Here is a 23,112-nt window from a genome sequence, read left to right on the forward strand (position 1 = left end):
AGGAGAATGTGATCCAGGTCTGAGGTGGGGGGGGAGGGAGAGGGAGAATGTGATCCAGGTCTAAAGTGGGGGAGGAGGGGGAGGAGAATGTGATCCAGGTCTAAGGTGGGGGGGCGGGAGGGAGAGGGAGAATGTGATCCAGGTCTAAGGTGGGGGAGGAGGGGGAGGAGAATGTGATCCAGGTCTAAGGTGGGGGAGGAGGGAGAGGGAGAATGTGATCCACGTCTAAGGTGGGGGGGGAGGGGGAGGAGAATGTGATCCAGGTCTAAGTTGGGGGAGGAGGGAGAGGGAGAATGTGATCCAGGTCTAAGGTGGGGGAGGAGGGGGCGGAGAATGTGATCCAGGTCTGTGGGGGTGCGGGGGGTGGAGGGAGAGGGAGAATGTGATCCAGGTCTAAGGTGGGGGAGGAACATGGACCAGGTGGGACACCCGATGACATCACTCTCAGCGCATGCTAAAAAGCTATGGCTCCGCTCGTGACCTCACCTCCGATGACATCACCCTCACCCGTTCTTGTTAAGTGAAATACGCCCTCACTAATCCAACCCCACACCTCAAATTATGTCAGATCGCTGTGCTTGTGAGAACATAAGGAAACAAATATAACTTTGCAAGATTACAGCTGTCAAATGGAATGTTTTGATTGATAACTGAATAACACTCAATTGTTATGAGTCTCTTTGTCCATTCATTAATTTTACTTTTCAAATGTTTTATTCGGTAATCAGCCCAATGATTGGATTGGCAGATATAATCAAAGTCACATGGGCTGTACCCTTTTGGGGCATTGAATATAGGAACAGTTTGCAGCTTAGGTCGGAGGGCAGCCCAGGAAGAAGAAAGCTGAGGGCTACAGCCAAAGTAGTACATCTTATCGTGCCTCCCAAACTGGGCGATCACCAAATCCGATAATTTATGAATGTTAGTACATAACAACATTTAGGTTAGGAAACTTAGTACATAACAACAACTTGCATTTATATACCATCTTGAACGTAGTAAAATGTCACAAGGCACTTCACAGGTGTGTTATCAGGCAAAATTTGACACCGAGCCACACGGTGAGATATTAGAACAGGTGACCAAAAGCTTGGTCGAAGAGGTAGGTCTTAAGGAGAGTCTTAAAGGAGGAGAGAGAGGTGGAGAGGCGGAGAGGTTTCGGGAGGGAAATCCAGAGTGTAGAGCCTGGGCAGCTGAAGGCACGGCTGCCAATGGTGGAGCGATTAAAATCTGGGGTGCACGAGGCAAGAATTGGAGGAGCGCAGAGATCCGGCAGGGTTGTAGGAGGTTACTATAATATTGTATAAATATTGCAATAGGTATTCCTTTGTAGAATCTTTTACATGAATAATTTGCGCTCATTAGTATACGAGCTGTATTATTGTGGAATCGACATATTAAAAAGAAAGTCTATCCTTAGTGGGGCTTAAGGTCTGTAGAGTTTCATTGAAGGTCTCAAACTAAAGTAGAAATAAGTGTAAAAGCTAATATTCCAACAAGTCAATTGTAGCCAACAAGCTCATCCATAGTTACCTTGTGATCTCTTTCTTTTGAATGAAGACGAGAAGGAGCAATGGAAGGAGGATAAGCAGCATTCACAGATACATATAACCCAACTGGCAGGGCAGCTGGAGGAGTGAAGAGGAGGCACTCTGCAGTTTATGTTGCCTGCAATTCCCAACCAACGAATGTCGCCTCTATTCCAAATGACACTGTGCATTATCTGTAGCTGTGGAGTAGAAGGCAATGCTGCTGTCTGTTGGCCCCATACCTGTCGGCCATCTTTCCCGCAACTCCACTTTTGAACCTCTCCGAACACGTTTCGGCCCTAATCAAAGTCAATAGTGACATTCTCTGTGACAGAGCACCATGGTCACATTCACTCCTCATCTCTCTGTTTGTAGCTTTTAACACAGTTGGCCACACCATCTTCCTCCAACGCCTCTCCTCTACTGTCCAGCTGTGTGGGACTGCCCTCGCCTGGTTCCATTTTTATCTATAGCCAGAGAATCTCCTGCAATGGCTTCTCTTCCCGCTCCCGCACCGTTACCTCTGGAGTCCCCCATGGATCTCTCCTCGATCCCATCCTATTTCTCATCTACATGCTGCCCCTTGGCGACATCATTCAAAGACGTGACGTCAAGTTCCACATGTAGATTGACGACACCCATCTCTACCTCACCACCTCTTGCCTCTTGTGCCGTCAGACTGCTTGTCCAGCATCCAGTCTTTGATGAGCTGCAAAGTCCTCCAATTAAACACTGGGAAGATCGAAGCCATTGTCTTCGGTCCCCACCACAAACTCCGTTCCCTCGCTGCTGATTCCATCCCCCTCCCTGGCCACTGTCTGAGGCTGAAACCTCACTGTCCTATTTGACCCTGCCTTGTCTGAACATTTACCTGATGAAGGAGGAAGCCTCCGAAAGCTTGTAGATTTCAAATAAAAATTGTTGGACTATAACTTGGTGTTGTAAAATTGTTTACAATTGTCTGAACTCGGTAGTGTTAGTGCTATGCTGTGTTAAAGCTGTAAGGGAGTAGGTGCTCTGCAGCCTGCCTGGAAATGACTGGGTCAAATGACACATTCCAGGCTCGGAGTGGATGTCACTATACTTCTTCATTGGTTGTAACCAAATGCAGCCAATGTTAAAAGGATTTGACAGGGTAGATTCAGAGAAACTATTTCCTCTGGTGGGGGAATCAAGAACGAGGAGGCATAATCTTAAAATTAGAGCTAGGCCATTCAGGAGGGAAATCAGAAAGTACTCCTTCACACAAAGGGCAGTAGGAATCTGAAATTCTCTCCCCCCAACAGGTTGTGGACGCTGTGGAGTTTTCAAGACTGAGGTCCTTAGATTTTTGTTAGGGTGAGGGTATCAAGGGATATGGAGCTAAGGCGGGTGAATGGAGCCGAGTTACAGATCAGCAATGATCTAATTGAATGGCGGAACAGGCCCGAGGGGCTGAATGGCCTCCTCCTGGTCCCAATGTTCCCCTGTAAAAGCAAAATCCTGTGGATGCTGGAAACCAGAAAAATGCTCAGCAGGTCAGGGCAGCATCTGTGGCGAGAGAGAGAGATAAACAGAGTTAACGTTTCAGGCCGAGGATCTGACAGTTCTAACTGGGTGATGGGGCGCGGGGAGGGGCTGGTTGGTCGGAGCAGAGGGAATCTGACCACCCAGTCATCGCCCTCAAACGTTAACTCTGTTTATCTCTACGCACAGATGCTGCCCTGACCTGCTGAGTGCATTCTGGCATTTATCTGTTTCAATTTGTGACACGGTGCTATGGAGTCTGCAGTGTAAGGTGCTGATCTGAGGCTGGTTGATGTAACATTGCTAGCCGCTCGCTAAGTGAATGCAAGAGGCCACCGCTAACAGGCAAAAATGAATTTGGTCCCTGAAATAGTGCACTTCAGGAAGTTTCCGTTCTCTCATCTCACTGGAGACGGTACAGATTCTACCAATGCACTGAAAGCATGACAAGCTGAGGGGAATGTTGTTCCGTTTTGTTTCTCTGACACTTCCGATAGTCCCGGCGGAATATTCCGGAAGCTCTGACAATCTGTTGGCAAAACACAACATTCAGCGAGTCAGGAAAAAAAAAGAGTATTAACCAGATGTTTCAGAGTTGCCTAGTCTTCAAACTTGTATTAGAGGTAAGGGATGTATGATAACATCCTATATAAACCCAACAATGGAAGGCCCTGGCTCCTGGATTTAAACCCGGACTAACTCACGAACACTACCCAATTCCACAGTCGATTAACAACATACTATTTCGCAGGTGTAAACATGCCGAAATGAGGCCGAGTTCAGTCGATCCAGCACTGAAAGGGTTAACTGTTACTTGCCATTCTTCATTCATCTCATTAATCTGCTGGTTTCTCCGTCCCTCAAGATTTGAGGCTGGTTTTCTTCCTGAAGACAAATAAAAGGATGAATTATCGGCTTCACCTCTGCTTCTGCTTTTTTTCTTAAAATTACCTTCTTTGCACTAATTTCAATAGGTAGTCTCCTATTTCTCATTGATATACACCACGTGAAAGAAAGAAGGACCTTTTTTTTATTCGTTCATGGGATGTGGGCGTCGCTGTCAAGGCCAGCATTTATTGCCCATTCATAATTGCCCTTGAGAAGGTGGTGGTGAGCCGCCTTCTTGAACCGCTGCAGCCCGTGTGGTGAAGGTTCTCCCACAGTGCTGTTAGGAAGGGAGTTCCAGGATCTTGACCCAGCGACGATGAAGGAACGGCAATATATTTCCAAGTTGGGATGGTGTGTGACTTGGAGTGGAATGTGCAGGTGGTGTTGATCCCATGTGCCTGCTGCCTTTGTCCTTCTAGGTGGTAGAGGTCACAGGTTTGTGAGATGCTGCCAAAGAAGCCTTGGCGAGTTGCTGCAGTACATCCTGTGGATGGTACACACTGCAGCCACGGTGCGTCAGTGGTGAAGGGAGTGAATGTTTAGGGTGGTGGATGGGGTGCCAAACAAGCGGGCTGCTTTGTCCTGGATGGTGTCGAGCTTCTTGAGTGTTGTTGGAGCTGCACTCATCCAGGCAAGTGGAGAGTATTCTATCACACTCCTGACATGTGCCTTGTCCCTGGTGGAAAGGCTTTGGGGAGTCAGAAGGTGAGTCACTCACCGCAGAATACCCAGCCTCTGACCTGCTCATGTAACCACAGTATTTATGTGGCTGGTCCAGTTAAGCTTCTGGTCAACCCCCAGGATGGTGATGGTGGGGAATTCAGCGATGGTAATGCTGTTGAATGTCAAGGGGAGGTGGTTAGACACTCTCGTTGGAGATGGTCATTGCCTGGCATTTGTTACTTGCTACTTGTTACATGTTACTTGCCACTTATCAACCCAACCTTGGGTTTATATAACTCCTTTCATGACCTCAGGATGTCCCAAAGCGCTTCACAACCAATGAAATACTTTTGAAGTGTAGTCACTGTTGTAATGTAGGAAACGCAGCAGCCAATTTGCACACAGCAAGGTCCCACAAACAGCAATGAGATAAATGTCCAGATCATCTGTTTAAGTGATGTTGGATAACTGTTAGCCAGGACACCAGGGAGAACTCCCCTGCTCTTCTTCAAAATAGTGCTGTGGCATCTTTTACGTCCTCCTGAAAGGCCAGACAGGTTTAAGGCTCATCCGAAAGACAGCACCTCCAACAGTGCAGCGCTCCCTCAGTACCACTCTGTCAGCCTAGATTATGTGCTCAAGTCTCTGGAGAGAGTTGGGACTTGAACCCATGGTCTTCTGATTCAGAGGTGAGAGTGCTTACCACCGAGCCATGGCTGACAATGTGGTTTGCTCCTGAGCCGTACAGATTAGCGAAGTCTCAGGTTGACTCCCTGGGGTGTATAAATAGGCTGCTCAATTGTGGGGCCATAAAAATATTAGTCTCCGTGGCTTAGGGAGGGTAACTATTCAACCAGGGTGCGTACTGCTGATTGCAGACAAGTGACTGCTGACGGCCAGTACAATATGGACATGGAGTGAGGGCAGGACCAGGTCTAGGTGTGAGGCAACCCGCAGTCAAACAGCCCATCGGCACACACTGTCTAGGCTCACACATGGATAGCCTCACTTCGGTGAGCTCTGCGGGCAGCTACTCAGTGTGGAACCAGACCGCAGCGAGAGTCAGCGACTTCTGCAGAGCAGGGAGAAACTTGGGGCAAATCATGATTAACAAGGGGGCGCAACTCCTCCCAGCCAGTGCCCATCCTCCACTGACTCCTCCCAGTCGGTGTCCACCCCTAATAACTCCTCCCAGTCAGTGTCCACCCCTAATAACTCCTCCCAGTCAATGCCAACCTTCCAATAATTCCTCCCAGCTAGTGCTAACCTTCCAATAACTCCTCCCAGCCAGTGCCCACCCTACAATCTTCCGAGATCTGTGCGTTACTCCAATCCTGGTCTCTTGTACATCCCCGATTTTCATCGCCCCACCATTGGCGGCCGTGCCTTCAGGTGCCTAGGCCCTAAACTCTGGATTTCCCTCCGTAAACCTCTCTGCCTCTCTCTCCTCCTTTAAGACGCTCCTTAAAACCTACCTCTCACCTGTCCTAATATTGTTTGATAAAGGTTCCTGTAAAGCACCTTGGGAAATTTGTATTATGTTAAAGGCGCTATATAAATGCAAGTTGCTGTTGACCAGGTAGCCATTTTGGACTGCGGACCTCAAGCTGTTGGGCTGTCCCAGAATGGAGATAATTTCTCAGCACGTTCCCTGCATTGTTTGTCTTCCTCTTTTGTCCCTGCTGACTGACGGTGCTGACTCGTGCTGCGGCTCAGTTCCATCACAGCTGTGACCACCTTGTGACTTAGCCAAGTGACTGCTCTTCCGTACTGGGCCCAGACAGCAACAGGGACATTCGGGGAGTCTTCACACATTCAGGTGCCGGCCGGTGACTCCTTGAATAGCGAGGAGGAATGGGAACTCAAGGGCCGATTGCACGGCCCTTCTGTTGCTGTTCCGAGGTCAGAGGTTAAACCCCAGGTCTCCCTGGTCTGGCTCAGTGGCACGCAGTGCAGTGCACTGACTTACTGAACCATTTCAACCGTCCCGGCAAGGAAACTCAATTATTATTAATTTTGATTATTATCTCCAAGTTTAGAAAAACCTGCAGGATTATTACTCCTGCCCTTCTCTCCCATTCAAACATTTAAAGGAGACGGGTGTAACTGATCAAAACATTGAGGAGAGGGACTTCAGAGCAGGAATATTATTCCATATTTTTATACCTAGTGTCAGTATTGAGCTCTGGCTGGTCAGGTACAGCATGGGTTAGATACAGAGTAAAGCTCCCTCCAGACTGTCCTATCAAACACTCCCAGGTCTGGTGCAGCACGGGTTAGATACAGAGTAAAGCTCCCTCTACACTGTCCCATCAAACACTCCCGGGGCAGGTACAGCACGGGTTAGATACAGAGTAAAGCTCCCTCTACACTGTCCCATCAAACACTCCGAAGGGAAGGTACAGCACGGGTTAGATACAGAGTAAAGCTCTAGACTGTTCCAAAATCATGCAGGAGCTCCTACTCAAGGGTAGCACCATGCTTCTGCTATCTTCCTACCAACCTGTATAAGGTATGTCACCTTCTGCTGTGCGTGAGACCCTTACAGATAGCAGACAGAGGAGACTCATCCCATCAGCCTGAGATGGATTGGCCGTCAGAACATAGAGGTCAAAAGCAAGTGCCTCTAAAAACAGACCTTTTCAACCCATTGCTTCCATTTTGGTGGAAGAGAGAAGCGGGAGACAGAGGGTGGGTGTAAGATTTGATAAGCTCACCTATTTGCATATCACTGAAAGTTACAGCACAGAAACAGGCCTGCAGCCCATCGATATCATCCATCTCGGGCTGCATTAATAGAGGGCAAAGTTTCCTCAACTCTGACATGCTCAGACTTTGTTTACAGGATCCTTAGTGGGCAGTTTAACAGGATCACCGAATACTCACCACCCGTGAGGAAAGAGCCTGACAGGATCACCAACGTGCCCACAAACAAAACAGCTGCAATTAACCCGTGTCGAGCTCTGGGCTTGGATTCAAGGCCTAAAAAATGAAATGATTTGTCTTCAGTTAGCCCCTGTTAGAAGGGAACACTTTTTATTATTTTAAATATAATTGAATATGGCACAGTGAGTTGGTGGGGGTAAAAGATCTCACGGCACTATTTCGAAGATGACCAGGGGTATTCTCCTGTATCCTACACCAGGATCTCCAACCATTAGGTATCAGCCATGGCTCAGTTGGTAGCGCACTCACCTCTAAGGTTGTGGCTCAAGCCCCACTTAAGCACAAAATCTAGGCTGATGTTCCAGCACTGTACTGAGGGAGTGCCTCACTGTCGGGGGTGCTGTCTTTCGGATGAAACATTAAACTGAGGACTGATCTGTCCTCTCAGTTGGACACAAGTTATCCTGAGGCACTACTTTGAACAAGAGCTGGGATGTGGTCCAGCTCCAAAAGCAAACCACCCGTCCTTGGAGCTTAAAATTTCCCCCTCCCCCATTCACTTTCCACTAATTCCAACCGGGTGAGGACGTGAGCTTAGGGCAAGGTTGGGCTTGGTGTCATCAGGGTCGAACAGCCAGTTGCCTTCTCTGAAACACTACGCCAGAATCAACCAGCTAAGCGGGGTCAGAAAAAATAAATTGCCAGGAAATCAAAATCGATATTCGACTAATAAAATTGTGGGGCAGTCACAATGACACTACAGTAACTGCTTGGGTTTAGAAACACATTGAGGAGCAAAACAGGACACTTCACTATAAAGGACAACATCTCATTCCACACTAAACATAAAAACCTGACAGACTAACATTTGATGGACAGCTGGTAGGAGGAGACGTTTCGACTGACTGGGTTTGCCACAGAGCAGGTGTAATAGCCAATGTCCGATTCCTTTGCGTTCCAAATGGTTAAAGTTCTGTTGCCGTCCGACAGCCAGTAATGCTGGTTGGCTGGGAGCTCGGCCCCTCTTCTGGTCCACAGAACGGAACTGGCTCTCCCTCTCTGCTCCATGCAGCTCAGCACAACAGTGCTGCTCTTGCTGCTGCAGTTACTGGAGATGGAGGGTGTGGAGAGAGGATCTGGAGAAAGACACAAACAGAGGGTTTGTCACTTAAGGAATGAACTTACATTTGCACAGTGCCCTTCACGACCTCAGGATGTCCCAAAGCGCTTTGCAGCCAATGGAGTGTAGTCACTGTTGTAATGTAGGCAACACGGCAACCAATTTGCGCACAGCAAGCTCCCACAAACAGCAATGAGATAATGACCAGTAAATCTGATTTAGGTATTGGTTGAGGGATAAATATTGGCCCAGGATGCCAGGAAGAAACCCCCCCTTCCCCGCTCTTCTTTGGATTAGTGCCGTGGGATTTTTTACATCCACCTGAGAGGGTAGACGGGGCCTCGGTTTAACGTCTCATCCGAAAGAGAACGTCTGCAGGTCAGAGAGATTCAGCGTTAACTCTCTGACTCATCCTTTGTCTTTCTCCCCCTAGTTTGCTTAACTCCACTGTTTAAGACCCCTCCTGCTCTGATAGCGGGTATATTTTGGCTCAATCTACAAGGTTCAAGCTACGAGTGTAAAGCTCCCTGCGCAGAGCACATCGCTCTTCCCCTGACCATGCTTGTTCTGTTTTCATACCTGTGCTCTTTTCAATGGGTGGGGCTCTTCTCACATCCACAGGATGCACTGCAGCAACTCACCAAAGCTTCTTCGACAAACCCGCAACCGTCACCACCTAGAAGGACAAGAGCAGCAGACGCATGGGGACACCATCATATTCAAGTTCCCCTCCGAGTCACACACCATCCCGACTTGGACATATAGCGCCCGTTCCATCATTGTCGCTGGGTCAAAATCCTGGAACTCCCTACCTAACAGCATTGTGGGAGTGCCTTCACCACACAGACTGCAGCGGTTCAAGAAGGCGGCTCACCACCACCTTCTCAAGGGCAACTAGGGATGGGCAATAAATGTCAGCCTTGCTCGCGATGCCCATGTCCTCAGTGCTACCCACTGAGCCAAGTCTGAAACCTAAGTGCAATTAGCAGCTCACCACCACCTTCTCAAGGGCAATTAGGGATGGGCAATAAATGCGAGGCCAGCATTTAATGCACATCCCTAATTGCCCTTGAGAAGGTGGTGGTGAGCCGCCTTCTTGAACCGCTGCAGTCCGTGTGTTGAAAGTTCTCCCACAGTGCTGTTGGGAAGGGAGTTCCAGGATTTTGACCCAGCGATAATGAAGGAACGGCAATATATTTCCAAGTCAGGATGGTGTGTGACTTGGAGGGGATCGTGCAGGTGGTGTTGTTCCCATGTGCCTGCTGCCCTTGTCCTTCTAGGTGGTAGAGGTCGCGGGTTTGGGAGGTGCTGTCGAAGAAGCCTTGGCGAGTTGCTGCAGTGCATCTTGTGGATGGTACACACTGCAGCCACAGTGCGCCGGTGGTGAAGGGAGTGAATGTTTAGGGTGGTGGATGGGGTGCCAATCAAGCGGGCTGCTTTGTCCTGGATGGTGTCGAGCTTCTTAAGTGTTGTTGGAGCTGCACTCATCCAGGCAAGAGGAGAGTATTTCATCACACTCCTGACTTGTGCCTTGTAGATGGTGGAAAGGCTTTGGGGAGTCAGGAGGTGAGTCACTCGCCGCAGAATACCCAGCCTCTGACCTGCTCTTGTAGCCACAGTATTTATATGGCTGATCCAGTTAAGTTTCTGGTCAATGGTGACCCCCAGGATATTGATGGTGGGGGATTCGGCGATGGTAATGCCGTTGAATGTCAAGGGGAGGTGGTTAGACTCTCTCTTGTTGGAGATGGTCATTGCCTGGCACTTGTCTGGCGCGAATGTTACTTGCCGCTTATCAGCCCAAGCCTGGATACTGTCCAGGTCTTGTGTAAGAATTCTGGGAATTCCACCTTTTCCCTGAGTAGGTAAAACTTTGGCCATTGACCAAAAATCCTAAGATGGAAGGATAGGTGAGAGGTCACCAGACGAATCAACAACACACACAGTTGAATGTGGGAGAATTACTGCTTCAGACATGTCTCTGTTTTAATGCAAAACCTACAGCAGGTGGTCAACGATCAGCACTAATTCGAGAGGCAGTAGGCCATTGAGAGAGGCAACTGCTCCAGACTAGGTTCTGATGCAAAACCAATCGATACCTAAGACGTAGGATGAAAAGGGAGCCTTGTGTGGCAAGTACTCGACGATCGGAATGAATTTGTAGAACAATGGCCCATCGAGAGAAGCAGTTGCAACATGATGAGAGACCATCAAAAGCCATCAAGGACGCTTAAGGAATTTGTAAGAACTGTTTAAACAGACATGAAGTGCCTCATTTAACGACGAAAACTATTGTAAGAGAGGGGTATGTAAGTGGAAGCTCGAAACCCCTCTCCCTCTTGTTTGCTCTCTTGCTTCTTAGCTCTTATCTCTTTTCCAGCTCTCTCTCTCTCTATCTCTCTCTTCCTCTTAGTTCCTGCTCGCTCTTTTTTTTCACCTGAGCTCTCCAGGGAGGAGAGCAGCTTCCAGCGAAACCAACAAACCCTCCGGGAGAGAATCGGTCAGCCAGGCCTGCAAGTGCAACGTATTGGTGAGCCTCGACCATACGGGTGTGTGTGTGTGTGTGTGTGTGTGATAGGTGTCTCCAGGGTCCCCACCAACCTCTTAATTTAGCGGGATAAAGTACTGTAGTGGGTGTGTGTAACTCAATGTTCTGTGTAGGACCGTTTTTATCGTTATTTTCTTCATGTTGACAGTATAATAAAACCTACATTCCAATTCAATTCAAACACCGAATTTGTGTGTTCTCTGTGCTATTCGGCTACGTGATCCATCACCGGGTGCATTAGCATAAGTCCCGTTTTCCTGAACCCCCGATCCGTGAGGTATAAGTGTTCCTTGGCTAGACCGGGGACCAGATATCTGCACGATCAATAGGGTGAGAACAATCCCAAAACACCCTACACTTGCTGCATGCGGGCACGGACTGATTCATTATCTGAGGGATTGCGAATGGAACTGAACACTGTAAAATCATCAGTGAACATCCCCATTTCTGACCTTATGATGGAGGGAAGGTCATTGATGAAGCAACTGAAGATGGTTGGGCCTAGGACACTGCCCTGAGGAACTCCTGCAGCAATGTCCTGGGGCTGAAATGATTGGCCTCCAACAACCACTACCATCTTCCTTTGTGCTAAGTATGATTCCAGCCACTGGAGAGTTTTCCCCCTGATTCCCATTGACTTCAATTTTACGAGGGCTCCTTGGTGCCACACTCGGTCAAATGCTGCCTTGATGTCAAGGGCAGTCACTCTCACCTCACCTCTGCAATTCAGCTCTTTTGTCCATGTTTGGACCAAGGCTGTAATGAGGTCTGGAGCCGCGTGGTCCTGGTGGAACCCAAACTGAACACCAGTGAGCAGGTTATTGGTGAGTCAGTGCTGCTTGATAGCACAGTCGACGACACCTTCCATCACTTTGCTGATGATTGAGAGTAGACTGATGGGGCGGTAATTGACCGGATTGGATTTGTCCTGCTTTTTGTGGACAGAACATACCTGGGCAATTTTCCACATTGTCGGGTAGATGCCAGTGTTGTAGCTGGACTGGAACAGTTTGGCTAGAGGTGCTGCTAGTTCTGTGTATTCACTGTGCCATATTCATTTAAATTAAAAATAATGAAAGGCATGCCCTGCTAACAGGGGTTAATCGAAGACAAATTATTTGATTTTTTGTTAGGTCATCAACGCAATCCCAGGGCTCAACGGCACCTCCGACAGAGCAGCACTCCCCCAGCCTCTGAGTCAGAAAGTGGTGGGTTGAAGTCCTGCTCCAGAGACCTGAGCACAAAATCCAGGTTGCACTGTCGGAGGTTCTGTCTTTCTGATGAGACGTTAAACCGAGGCCCCGTCTGCCCTCTCAGGTGGACGTAAAAGATCCCCTGGCACTATTTCAAAGAAGAGCAGGGGAGTTCTCCCCGGTGTCCTGGCCAATATTTATCCCTCAACCAACATAACTAAAAACAGATTATCTGGTCATTATCACATTGCTGTTTGTGGGACCTTGCTGTGCACAAATTGGCTGCCACGTTTCCTACATTACTTCAGTGACTGCACTTCAAAATGTATTAATTGGCTGTAAAGCCCTTTGGGATGCTAAGATCTTGAAAGGCGCTATATAAATGCAAATTCTTTCTTTCTTACTGCTCTGGGAGAGTCAGCCTTGATTTTGTACTCTACGCTCAAGTCTCTGGAGTGGGAGTTGAACTCATGACCTTCTGGTTCAGAAAGTGTGATTCCTGACTCATGGAGCCATAAAGTCGCTGCAGAGCCTACAGGCTTCACTTCTTCAAATGATGCTGAACTGACAGTTTGATAGAGAGACTTTGATGAGTCAACTGGTTAAAAAGCAGAAAAAAGGGACTTTCAACACGAGCTCAAAAATTCTGTTCTGCTATATTGAGAGAGGTTTCAGACAGACACAGGCCTCGGCACAGTCCGATCTAAAAATTCACTAATGGACAGGAGAAATCATGGGCCGTAATTTCCCCACATACCCAGGCAGTGGGTAAGGCTACCAATTGTTAGCGTGAGTTCATCAATGCAGCACTTTCAAGGAAAACAAGTTCTTCCTTATATACGTTTACAATTTTTAGTACTGTAAATCCACTGAGCATTGTTGCGGGTTTACTTTATCTGTCAAATTTACTACTTTGACAAGTCTCCTTTACAAAAGATGGAGCATCTCTCCACATAGCTCACCCCACTTTGGCAGTGAGGTTTGTGTGTTTAATCTTAGGTTTTAATTCAAACTGGATAAAATACGAGTAGCATGAAAATCAATGAGGTTCACAATAACATCGCCATCTGTGCGTAATGATACTAAATTGGGTAGTTCCTTTAAAATTACCCTTGCACTTCCTCCCCCACATTCACAAATATTTACATACACACACACACAGAGCAATGTGTTAACATTAAACATACCTGCTCAGCCACTGAAGAGGTAACACAAAAATCAAATGATTTCCACAGGAGCTTAATAAAACCCTAATGGGTTTAGATTTCCTTAGAGTTGGGAAAGATGGAGGCCCTGATCACAAAATCAAACAGAAGATGCTCATGATTCCCCACCCAGCCCAATTCTTCCACCCAACACTGAAGAGGAAAATCTAACTTATAGTTAACGAAGCACTCAGTTCAAACCCCACCACAGGACTTCAACACATAATCCAGCCTGATAATGTGAGTGCTATACTGAGGGAGTGCTGCACTGTCGGGGCTTCTGGCCTACGATTGAGACGTTAAACCGAGGCCCCGTTTGCCCATTTAGGTGGATGTAAAAGATCCCATGGCGTTAATCAAAAGAAAAGCAGGGAAGTTCTCCTCATGTCCTGTTCAATCAGCACCATGAAAACTGGATAAACTGGTCATTCATCTCAGTGGCTGTTTGTGGGAGCTCACTGTGCACAAACTGGCTGCCAGATTTGCCTACGACAGTGACTGCACTTCAAAATGTACGTCATTGGTGTGTAAAGCACTTTGGGACGTCCTGAGGAAGTGAAATGCTGTATAAATGCAAGTTCTTTATTTCTTTAACTTTTGTTTTTAATACCAATTGTTGTGAAAACTGTTGGGAACTGGATCACAGTGCTTGAAAGTACAGGGTAATTGGTTTGATCACAGCTTTCCCGTTTAATCAATAGGCCATTAATTGGGGTGCATTCTCTGCTGGCTGGCCAAAAAGGACAGCTGTTTTGACTGAAATATTACAGTCCCCACCACTTATAGTGGGCGTGTTGGTGTTCACGTGATAAGTAGCAGACAGCAAAACTGCATCTGGTTAAGACAACAGCAACACTCTGGTAGCTCGAGAGAGGCACTGAGTCCAGTGCATGTTCTGGGAAGCAGGGAGGAAACAAAAGAAAATTGGTGCCTGCAAGAGGGTCAAACATCGTATCCTGTGGCATCTCGTTCAAGAGCGGTCTGGTGACAGGCTCTCCTCTGAGGCAATAGGAATACTTTAAACCTAACCCACCGGGTGGTAAATCCACGGAATCGGGTGGAATGCCAATTTTACACCCCGCCAGGATATGCTCCCCTTGTTCTCGAGCCCCCACCCTCCTACCAGAGGAAATAATTTCTCTCTATCTACCCTATCGACTCCTTTAATCATCATAAACACTTCAATTAGATCACCCCTTAATCTTCTACACTCGAGGGAACACAAAGGGCAGGATTTTAACAGGGAAAAACGGGTGGGTTGTGGGCGGGGGGGCAGTGAAAATTGCAACAATTTCAGACCCGCCTCCAACCCACCCATTTCTGATTTTCACCGGGGCGGAACGAGAGGCGGGCGGCCAACCCGCTCTCAGGAGGTGGGTTGGTCACTAAAACCCTTCAAGGAGGCTGCGGGCCTCCATTTTGAAAGGTTTCGTGATTTCAATCTTTGGGGGCTGGGATTTATGGGCCTTCTCCTTCACACTGCGTGAGAGGAGGCAAGAAGGCCCGAAACGGCAGGTAAATGCCTTTCTGGCACAGCTTGTGGGACCGGAGGTGCAGGAGTGTTTGCCCCAGACCCAAAAACCTACCTGCAGTGACCCCCCCCCCCACAATGATTGCGACGTCCCCGCCAACGATCGCGGACCACTCCTCGACGATCGCGGACACCCTCCGACAAACGCGAACACCCGCGATAATCCCCGATCCCAACCCCCCCACCCCGGTGACTGACCCTCCCCGCGACTGACAGCCGATCGCCCCCCCCCATGACCCCCAACCACCCCACCCACATGACTGACTTCCCAGTGTCTGACCTCTGATGACTGACTCCCCCCGATAACTGACCCTCCCCCGTGACCCCCATGCCCACCCATGCCTCCTATGCCCACATATGCAATCTAAGACTTACCTTTTCACGTCCTCTTCCTTGCTCATCGGTGCCCCCTTGCCATCGGTGTCCTCATGCCCATGTTCCCCCCCGCCTCTTCCATACAACCTAAGACTTTGCTGAAGACTTAGCTTTTCTCGTCCCCTTCCTTGCCTGTCAATCAGGCCGGTCCGTCGGACGGGAAACTGACAAATAAAATAAAAGACGTCCTTACGTCAAAATCGTAAGGACGTCCGGGAGACCCGTACTTCCGGGTTTCCCATCCATGATTCAAACCCCTCCCTCCGCCCCCTTCCCAGCTCCGAGTCAAAATCCTGGCCGTAGTCTATGCAACCTGTCATCGTGGTCTAACCCTATTAGCCGCGGTATCATTCTGGTGAATCTACGCTGCGCCCCCTCCAAGGCCAATATATCCTTCCTTAGGTGTGGCCCCCAGAATTGAAAGCAGTTCTCCAGATGGAGTCTAACCAGAGCTCTGTACTGCTGTAACATAACTTCCATCCCCAATCCACACAGAATAGCTGCTGAATTTTAGTTTTCCAGCAACCACAATCATTGATTGTACTGCCACCACAGAATGACTGTTCAGTCGAACATAGCAACTAATGAGTCTGCTGAGCGACATATGTCTTTTTCAAACACAGAGTGCATCAGAACATCTGCGCTGGGTCACTTTGCTACTGTTTGTATTGTAAATAAATGCAACTTAATTCAAGCAAGCACGGATTTGTTAAAGGCAAATCATGTTTAACCAACTTGATAGAGTTTTTTGATGGGGTAACAGAGAGGGTTGATGAGGGTAATGCAGTTGATTTGGCGTATATGGATTTTCAAAAAGCGTTTGATAAAGTGCCACATGGTAGGTTTGCTATTAAGATTGCGGTCCACAGAATAAAGAGAGCAAAAGCCACATGGATACAGAATTGGCTAAATGACGGGAAACAGAGAGTAATGGTGAACGGTTGTTTATTGGACTGGAGGGAGGTGTACAGTGGTGTTCCCCAGGGTCCGTGCTGGGACCATTGCTTTTTAAAAAATTGTTCATGGGATGTGGGCGTGGCTGGCGAGGCCAGCATTGATTGCCCATCCCTAATTGCCCTTGAGAAGGTGATGGTGAGCTGCCTTCTTGAACCGCTGCAGTCCGTGTGGTGAAGGTTCTCCCACAGTGCTGTTAGGAAGGGAGTTCCAGGATTTTGACCCAACGACGATGAAGGAATGGCGATATATTTCCAAGTCGGGATGGTGTGTGACTTGGAAGGGGAACGTGCAGGTGGTGGTATTCCCATGTGCCTGCTGCCCTTGTCCTTCTAGGTGGTAGAGGTCGCGGGTTTGGGAGGTGCTGTCGAAGAAGCCTTGGCGAGTTGCTGCAGCGCATCCTGTGGACGGTACACGCTGCAGCCACAGTGCACTGGTGGTGAAGGGAGTGAATGTTTAGGGTAGTGGATGGGTTTTTTTTTATTCGTTCATGGGATGTGGGCTTCGCTGGCGGGGCCAGCATTTATTGCCCATCCCTAATTGCCCTTGAGAAGGTGGTGGTGAGCCGCCTTCTTGAACCGCTGCAGTCCGTGTGGTGACAGTTCTCCCACAGTGCTGTTAGGAAGGGAGTTCCGGGATTTTGACCCAGCGACGATGAAGGAATGGTGATATATTTCCAAGTCGGGATGGTGTGTGACTTGAAGGGCAATGTGCAGGCCGTGTTGTTCCCATGTGCCTGCTGCCCTTATCCTTCTAGGAAGCAGAGGTCGTGGGTTTGGGAGGTGCTGTCGAAGAAGCCTTGGCGAGTTGCTGCAGTGCATCCTGTGGATGGTACACACTGCAGCCACAGTGCGCCGGTGATGAAGGGAATGAATGTTTAGGGTGCTGGATGGGGTGCCAATCAAGCGGGCTGCTTTGTCCTGGATGGTGTCGAGCTTCTTGAGTGTTGTTGGAGCTGCATTCATCCAGGCAAGTGGAGAGTATTCCATCACACTCCTGACTTGTGACATGTAGATGGTGGAAAGGCTTTGGGGAGTCAGGAGGTGAGTCACTCACCGCAGAATACCCAGCCTCTGACCTGCTTTTGTAGCCACAATATTTATATGGCTGGTCCAGTTAAATTTCTGGTCAATGGTGACCCCCAGGATGTTGATGGTGGGGGATTCGGCGATGGTAATGTCGTTGAATGTCAAGGGCGGGTGGTTAGACTCTCACTTGTTGCAAATGGTCATTGCCTGGCACTTGTCTGGCGCGAATGTTACTTGCCACTTATCAGCCCAAGCCTGGATGTTGTCCAGGTCTTGCTGCATGCGGGCTCAGACTGCTTCATTATTTGAGGGGTTGCGAATGGAACTGAATACTGTGCAATTATCAGCAAACATCCCCATTTCTGACCTTATGATACATATTAATGACTTGGACTTGGGAGTACAGGGCACAATTTCAAGATTTGCGGATGACCTTGGAAGGGTAGTGAACAGTGAGGAGGATAGTGATAGATTTCAAGAGGACATCGACAGGCTGGTGGCATGGGCGGACACGTGGCAGATGAAATTTAACATGGAAAAAAGCGAGGTGATGCATTTCAGTAGGAAAAATGAGAGGCAATATAAACTAAAGGGCACAATTCTAAAACGGGTACAGGAACAGAGGGATCTGGGGGTATATGTGCACAAATCGTGGAAGGTGGTAGGGCAGGTTGAGAAAGCGGTTAAAAAAGCATACGGGATCCTGGGCTTTATAAATAGAGGCAGAGAGTACAAAAGCAAGGAAGTCATGATGAATCTTTATAAAACACTGGTTCGGCCACAACTGGAGTATTGTGTCCAGGTCTGGGCACCGCACTTTAGGAAAGATGTGAAGGCCTTAGAGAGGGTGCTGAAGAGATTTACTAGAATGATTCCAGGGATGAGGGACTTCAGTTATGTGGATAGACTGGAGAAGCTGGGATTGTTTTCCTTAGAGCAGAGAAGGTTGAGAGGGGATTTGATGTGGAGATGCCGGTGATGGACTGGGGTGGACAAATGTAAGGAATCTTACAACACCAGGTTATAGTCCAACAGTTTTATTTGAAAATCACAAGCTTTCGGAGGCTTTCTCCTTCGTCAGGTGAAGTGTGGGATTCCATGAAGGTTTCCGCATATATAGTCAGAGAACACTGCCTGGTGATTACAGATAATCTTTCCAATTGCCCGTTGTCAAGGCAATCAAAGTGTTCAGACAGAGAGACATTACATACAGGACTACTGAATATACAAACGGTCAGAACAAAAGACATAGAGAGAGAGAGAGAGAGAGAGAGAGAAACATCCGAAAGGAAGAGAAAGAGAGAGAATGACCCGTTGTATTAAAAACAGATAACTCTTTTTTCGCTGCTGGGGTTACGTGTAGCGTGACATGAACCCAAGATTCAAAATCATGAAGGGTCCCGACAGAGTAGGTTGAGGGAAACTGTTCCCATTGGCAGAAGGGTCAAGGACCAGAGGACATAGGTTTAAGGTTATACCAAAGGTGATAGAAGGAAAAACATTTTTTACACAGCAAGTGGTTAGGACTTGGAATGCACTGCCCAAGGGGGTGGTGGAGCCAGATTCAATCTTGACCTTCAAAAGGGAACCGGATAAGTGCTTGAAACAAAAAAATGTGCAGGGCTACGGGGAAATGGCGGGGGAGTGGGACTAGCTGGATTGCTCTTGCATAAAGCTGGCCCGGTTTCGATGGGCTGAATGGCCTCCTTCCGCGCTGTAACCTTTCTATGATTCTATGATCCTCCGTGTACTTACCAATCACTGTCAGAGATAGAATTTTGGTCTTTTTAGGGTCTAAGTCAACAGCCATTTTGTAATTCCCAGTGTCCGCCTCGTGTACATCTTTTAGCATAAAGGATCCGTCTGTTCGGCTAAATTCAACTCGATTGACGTACTTTTCAAATATGGTGCTGTGAACATTTTTGGCGTACTCTATAATGAGAAAGGACTTGCTGGAATTAGAAAATTCCCAGTAGAAATCGGTGAATCCTTCATCGGTTCCGGAGAATTGAACAGAGGTGCCTGTAGCAGCAACCATGCTTTCCTTCAGCACCTGCACTAAAATATAAATAAGTGAATTAGATAAGATTACACAGTAATACTGCACAGATGTAATCGTTACACAAACAGTGGCAGATACTGCCCATAAACTCAACTTCTCCCCGGCAACCCATGCTGCTAACAGCGGCCAATTACATTCCCTACCTCCCACCCCCAACGCCCCCTCTCGCTTTCACTGTTTGAAGGGTGTCAGAGTCTCCCTGATAGACTTCAGGTTCTCTATAGCCGTTGCTCAGTCAATGTAGACCCAATTTAAATGACATTAAAATTATATAACTTTAGGCACTGCCAATGGATGCGCAGCTGCCTCAGTGCTAGACGGTCACATCCAATAGGAGGAGTGCCATCGGGACCCTCCATCGAGGCACTGAGGCAAAAAATCAAAAAAGAAAACAAAATATCTGCAGTACAAACAGAAAACAATGGGTTTACAGCAGGAAATCAGCACCTGGAAGAGAAAGTTGGGCTGTACTGGCATAGAAGCAGGGCTGTGGTAGTATAGTGCGAGGTGTAGAGCCTAGTTTCATATAATTGTCCAGCACAGGAGGAGGCCATTCGGCCCATCGTGCCTGTGCCGGCTCTTTGAAAGAGCTGTCCAATTAGTCACATTCCCCCGCTCTTTCCCTGTAGCCCTGCAATATTTTCCTTTTCAAGTATTTATCCAATTTGAAAGTTACTATTGAATCTGCTTCCACCGCCCTTTCAGGCAGTGCATTCCAGATCATTAGAACTCACTGAGTTAAAAAAAATTCTCCTCCTCTCCCCCCTGGTTCTTTTGACAATTACCTTAATTCTGTGTCCTCTGGTTATCGAGCAGGAGTAGGCCATACAGCCCCTAGAGCCTGCTCCGCCATTCAATAAGATCATGGCTGATCTTTGACCTCAACTCCGCTTTCCCGCCCTATCCCCATTTCCCTTGATTCCCTTAGAGTCCAAAAATCTATCGATCTCAGTCTTGAATACACTCAACGACTGAGCATCCACATCCTTCTGGGGTAGAGAATTCCAAAGACTCACAATCCTCTGAATGAAGAAATTCCTCCTCACCTCAGACCTAAATGTCCAACCCATTATCCTGAGACTATGCCCCCTCGTTCTAGACTCTCCAGCCAGGGTAAACATCCTCTCAGCATCTACCCTGTCAAGCCCTCTTAGAATCTTGTATGTTTCAATGAGATCACCTTTCATTCTTCTAAACTCCAGGAGAGCATAGGCACATTTTACTCAATCTTTCCTCATAGGACAACCCTCTCATCCCAGGAATTAATCTAGTGAACCTTCCTTGCACCGCCTCTAAAGCAAGTATATCCTTCCTTAGGTAAGGAGACCAAAACTGCACACAATACTTCAGGCGTGGTCTTGCCAAAGCCCTGTACAATTGCAGCAAGACTTCCTCGCTCTCGTACTCCAACACCCTTGCAATAAAGGCCAACATACTATTTGCCTTCCTAATTGCTTTCTTTATCTGAATGTTAACCTTCTGTGTTTCAAGTACAAGGACACCCAAATCCCTCTGAGCACCAACATTTAAAAAACTCTTAATAGATTTGCCAAACACAATTTTCATAAAACTGTGTTGACTCTGCCTAATTGTAAACAATTTTACAACACCAAGTTATAGTCCAGCAATTTTATTTTAAATTCACAAGCTTTCGGAGGCTACCTCCTTCCTCAGGTGAACGATGTGGAAATGAAATCCTCGAAATGAAGTCGCATTTATAATTCACAGAACAATGCTTGGTGAGTACAGACAGTTTTTTCAACTGCCCGTTGCCAAGGCAATCAGTGTGCAGACAGACAGGTGTTACCTGCCAGGTCTCACAGAATATACAAATCACCAAAAAAAACAACAAACAAAAAAAAAGAGATAGAGAGGTAGAAACATAGAAAAGACAGCAACTGACCCGTTATATTAAAAACAGATAACATTTGTTCGCTGGTGGGGTAACGTGTATCGTGACATGAACCCAAGATCCCGGTTGAGGCCGTCCTCATGGGTGCGGAACTTGGCTATCAATTTCTGCTCGACGATTTTGCGTTGTCGTGTGTCTCGAAGGCCGCCTTGGAGTACGCTTACCCGAAGGTCGGTGGCTGAATGTCCTTGACTGCTGAAGTGTTCCCCGACTGGGAGAGAACCCTCCTGTCTGGCGATTGTTGCGCGGTGTCCGTTCATCCATTGTCGCAGCGTCTGCATGGTCTCGCCAATGTACCATGCTCTGGGGCATCCTTTCCTGCAACGTATGAGGTAGACAACGTTGGCCGAGTCACAGGAGTATGAACCATGCACCTGGTGGGTGGTGTCCTCTCGTGTGATGGTGGTATCTGTGTCGATGATCTGGCATGTCTTGCAGAGGTTACCGCGGCAGGGTTGTGTGGTGTCGTGGACGCTGTTCTCTTGAAAGCTAGGTAATTTGCTGCGAACGATGGTCTGTTTGAGGTTGGTGGCTGTTTAAAGGCGAGTAGTGGAGGTGTGGGGATGGCCATAGCGAGGTGTTCGTCGTCATTGATGACATGTTGAAGGCTGCGGAGAACATGGCGTACTTTCTCCGCTCCGGGGAAGTACTGGACGACAAAGGGTACTCTGTTGGTTGCGTCCCGTGTTAGTCTCCTGAGGAGGTCTATGCGATTTTTTGCTGTGGCCCGTCGGAACTGTCGATCGATGAGTCGAGCGTCATATCCCGTTCTTACTAGGGCGTCTTTCAGCGTCTGTAGGTGTCCATCGCGTTCCTCCTCGTCTGAGCAGACCCTGTGTATTCGCAGGGCCTGTCCATAGGGGATGGCCTCTTTGACGTGGTTAGGGTGGAAGCTGGAAAAGTGGAGCATCGTGAGGTTGTCCGTGGGCTTGCGGTAGAGTGAGGTGCTGAGGTGCCCGTCTTTGATGGAGATTCGTGTGTCCAAGAAAGAAACTGATTCTGAGGAGAAGTCCATGGTGAGCTTGATGGTGGGATGGAACTTGTTGATGTTATCGTGTAGTCTCTTCAGTGATTCTTCGCCGTGGGTCCATAGAAAGAAAATGTCGTCGATGTATCTGGTGTATAGTGTTGGTTGGAGGTCTTGTGCAGTGAAGAAGTCCTGCTCGAACTTGTGCATGAAAATGTTGGCGTATTGGGGTGCGAATTTGGTCCCCATGGCTATTCCGTGTGTTTGGGTAAAGAACTGGTTATTGAAGGTGAAGACATTGTGATCCAGGATGAAGCGGATGAGTTGTAGGATGGCGTCCGGAGATTGGCTGTTGTTGGTGTTGAGTATTGATGCTGTCGCAGCGATGCCGTCATCGTGGGGGATACTGGTGTAGAGTGCCGAGACGTCCATCGTGGTGAGAAGTGTTCCTGGTTCAACTGGTCCGTGGGTACTGAGTTTTTGTAGGAAGTCTGTAGTGTCGCGACAGAAGCTGGGGGTTCCCTGTACGATGGGTTTCAGGATGCCCTCGATGTATCCAGAGAGGTTCTCACACAGGGTTCCGTTGCCTGATACGATAGGACGTCCGGGTGTGTTGGCTTTGTGTATCTTTGGGAGGCAGTAGAAGTCTCCCACGCGGGGAGTACGTGGGATGAGAGTGCGTAGGATGCTTTGAAGGCCATGCAGACACTGCGACAACGGATGAACGGACACCGCGCAACAATCG

General features: G+C 48.1%; 1 protein-coding gene across 3 annotated transcripts in view; it reads right to left on the reverse strand.

Annotated features, from left to right (window-relative positions):
* Window positions 1-695: 695 nt before the first annotated feature.
* The window catches only part of LOC137305211 (CD48 antigen-like), a 29,072-nt gene continuing 6,655 nt past the window's right edge, over window positions 696-23,112 (reverse strand). Inside the window, exons 2-6 of one of the 3 annotated variants that reach the window (XM_067974046.1) lie at window positions 19,182-19,484; window positions 8,339-8,608; window positions 7,473-7,568; window positions 3,854-3,920; window positions 696-3,564 (exon numbers count right to left, since the gene is read on the reverse strand). In XM_067974046.1, the coding sequence (XP_067830147.1) occupies window position 3,564; window positions 3,854-3,920; window positions 7,473-7,568; window positions 8,339-8,608; window positions 19,182-19,484 (737 nt within the window). In that variant the 3' untranslated portion in view covers window positions 696-3,563. Of the gene's footprint in view, window positions 3,565-3,622; window positions 3,921-7,472; window positions 7,569-8,338; window positions 8,609-19,181; window positions 19,485-23,112 lie in introns of those variants that run through there. The other 2 variants (XM_067974045.1, XM_067974044.1) reach the window with 2 other exon arrangements.

The sequence above is a fragment of the Heptranchias perlo genome, chromosome 39 (genome assembly GCF_035084215.1).
Source record: "Heptranchias perlo isolate sHepPer1 chromosome 39, sHepPer1.hap1, whole genome shotgun sequence".
Classification (NCBI taxonomy): Eukaryota; Metazoa; Chordata; class Chondrichthyes; order Hexanchiformes; family Hexanchidae; genus Heptranchias; species Heptranchias perlo.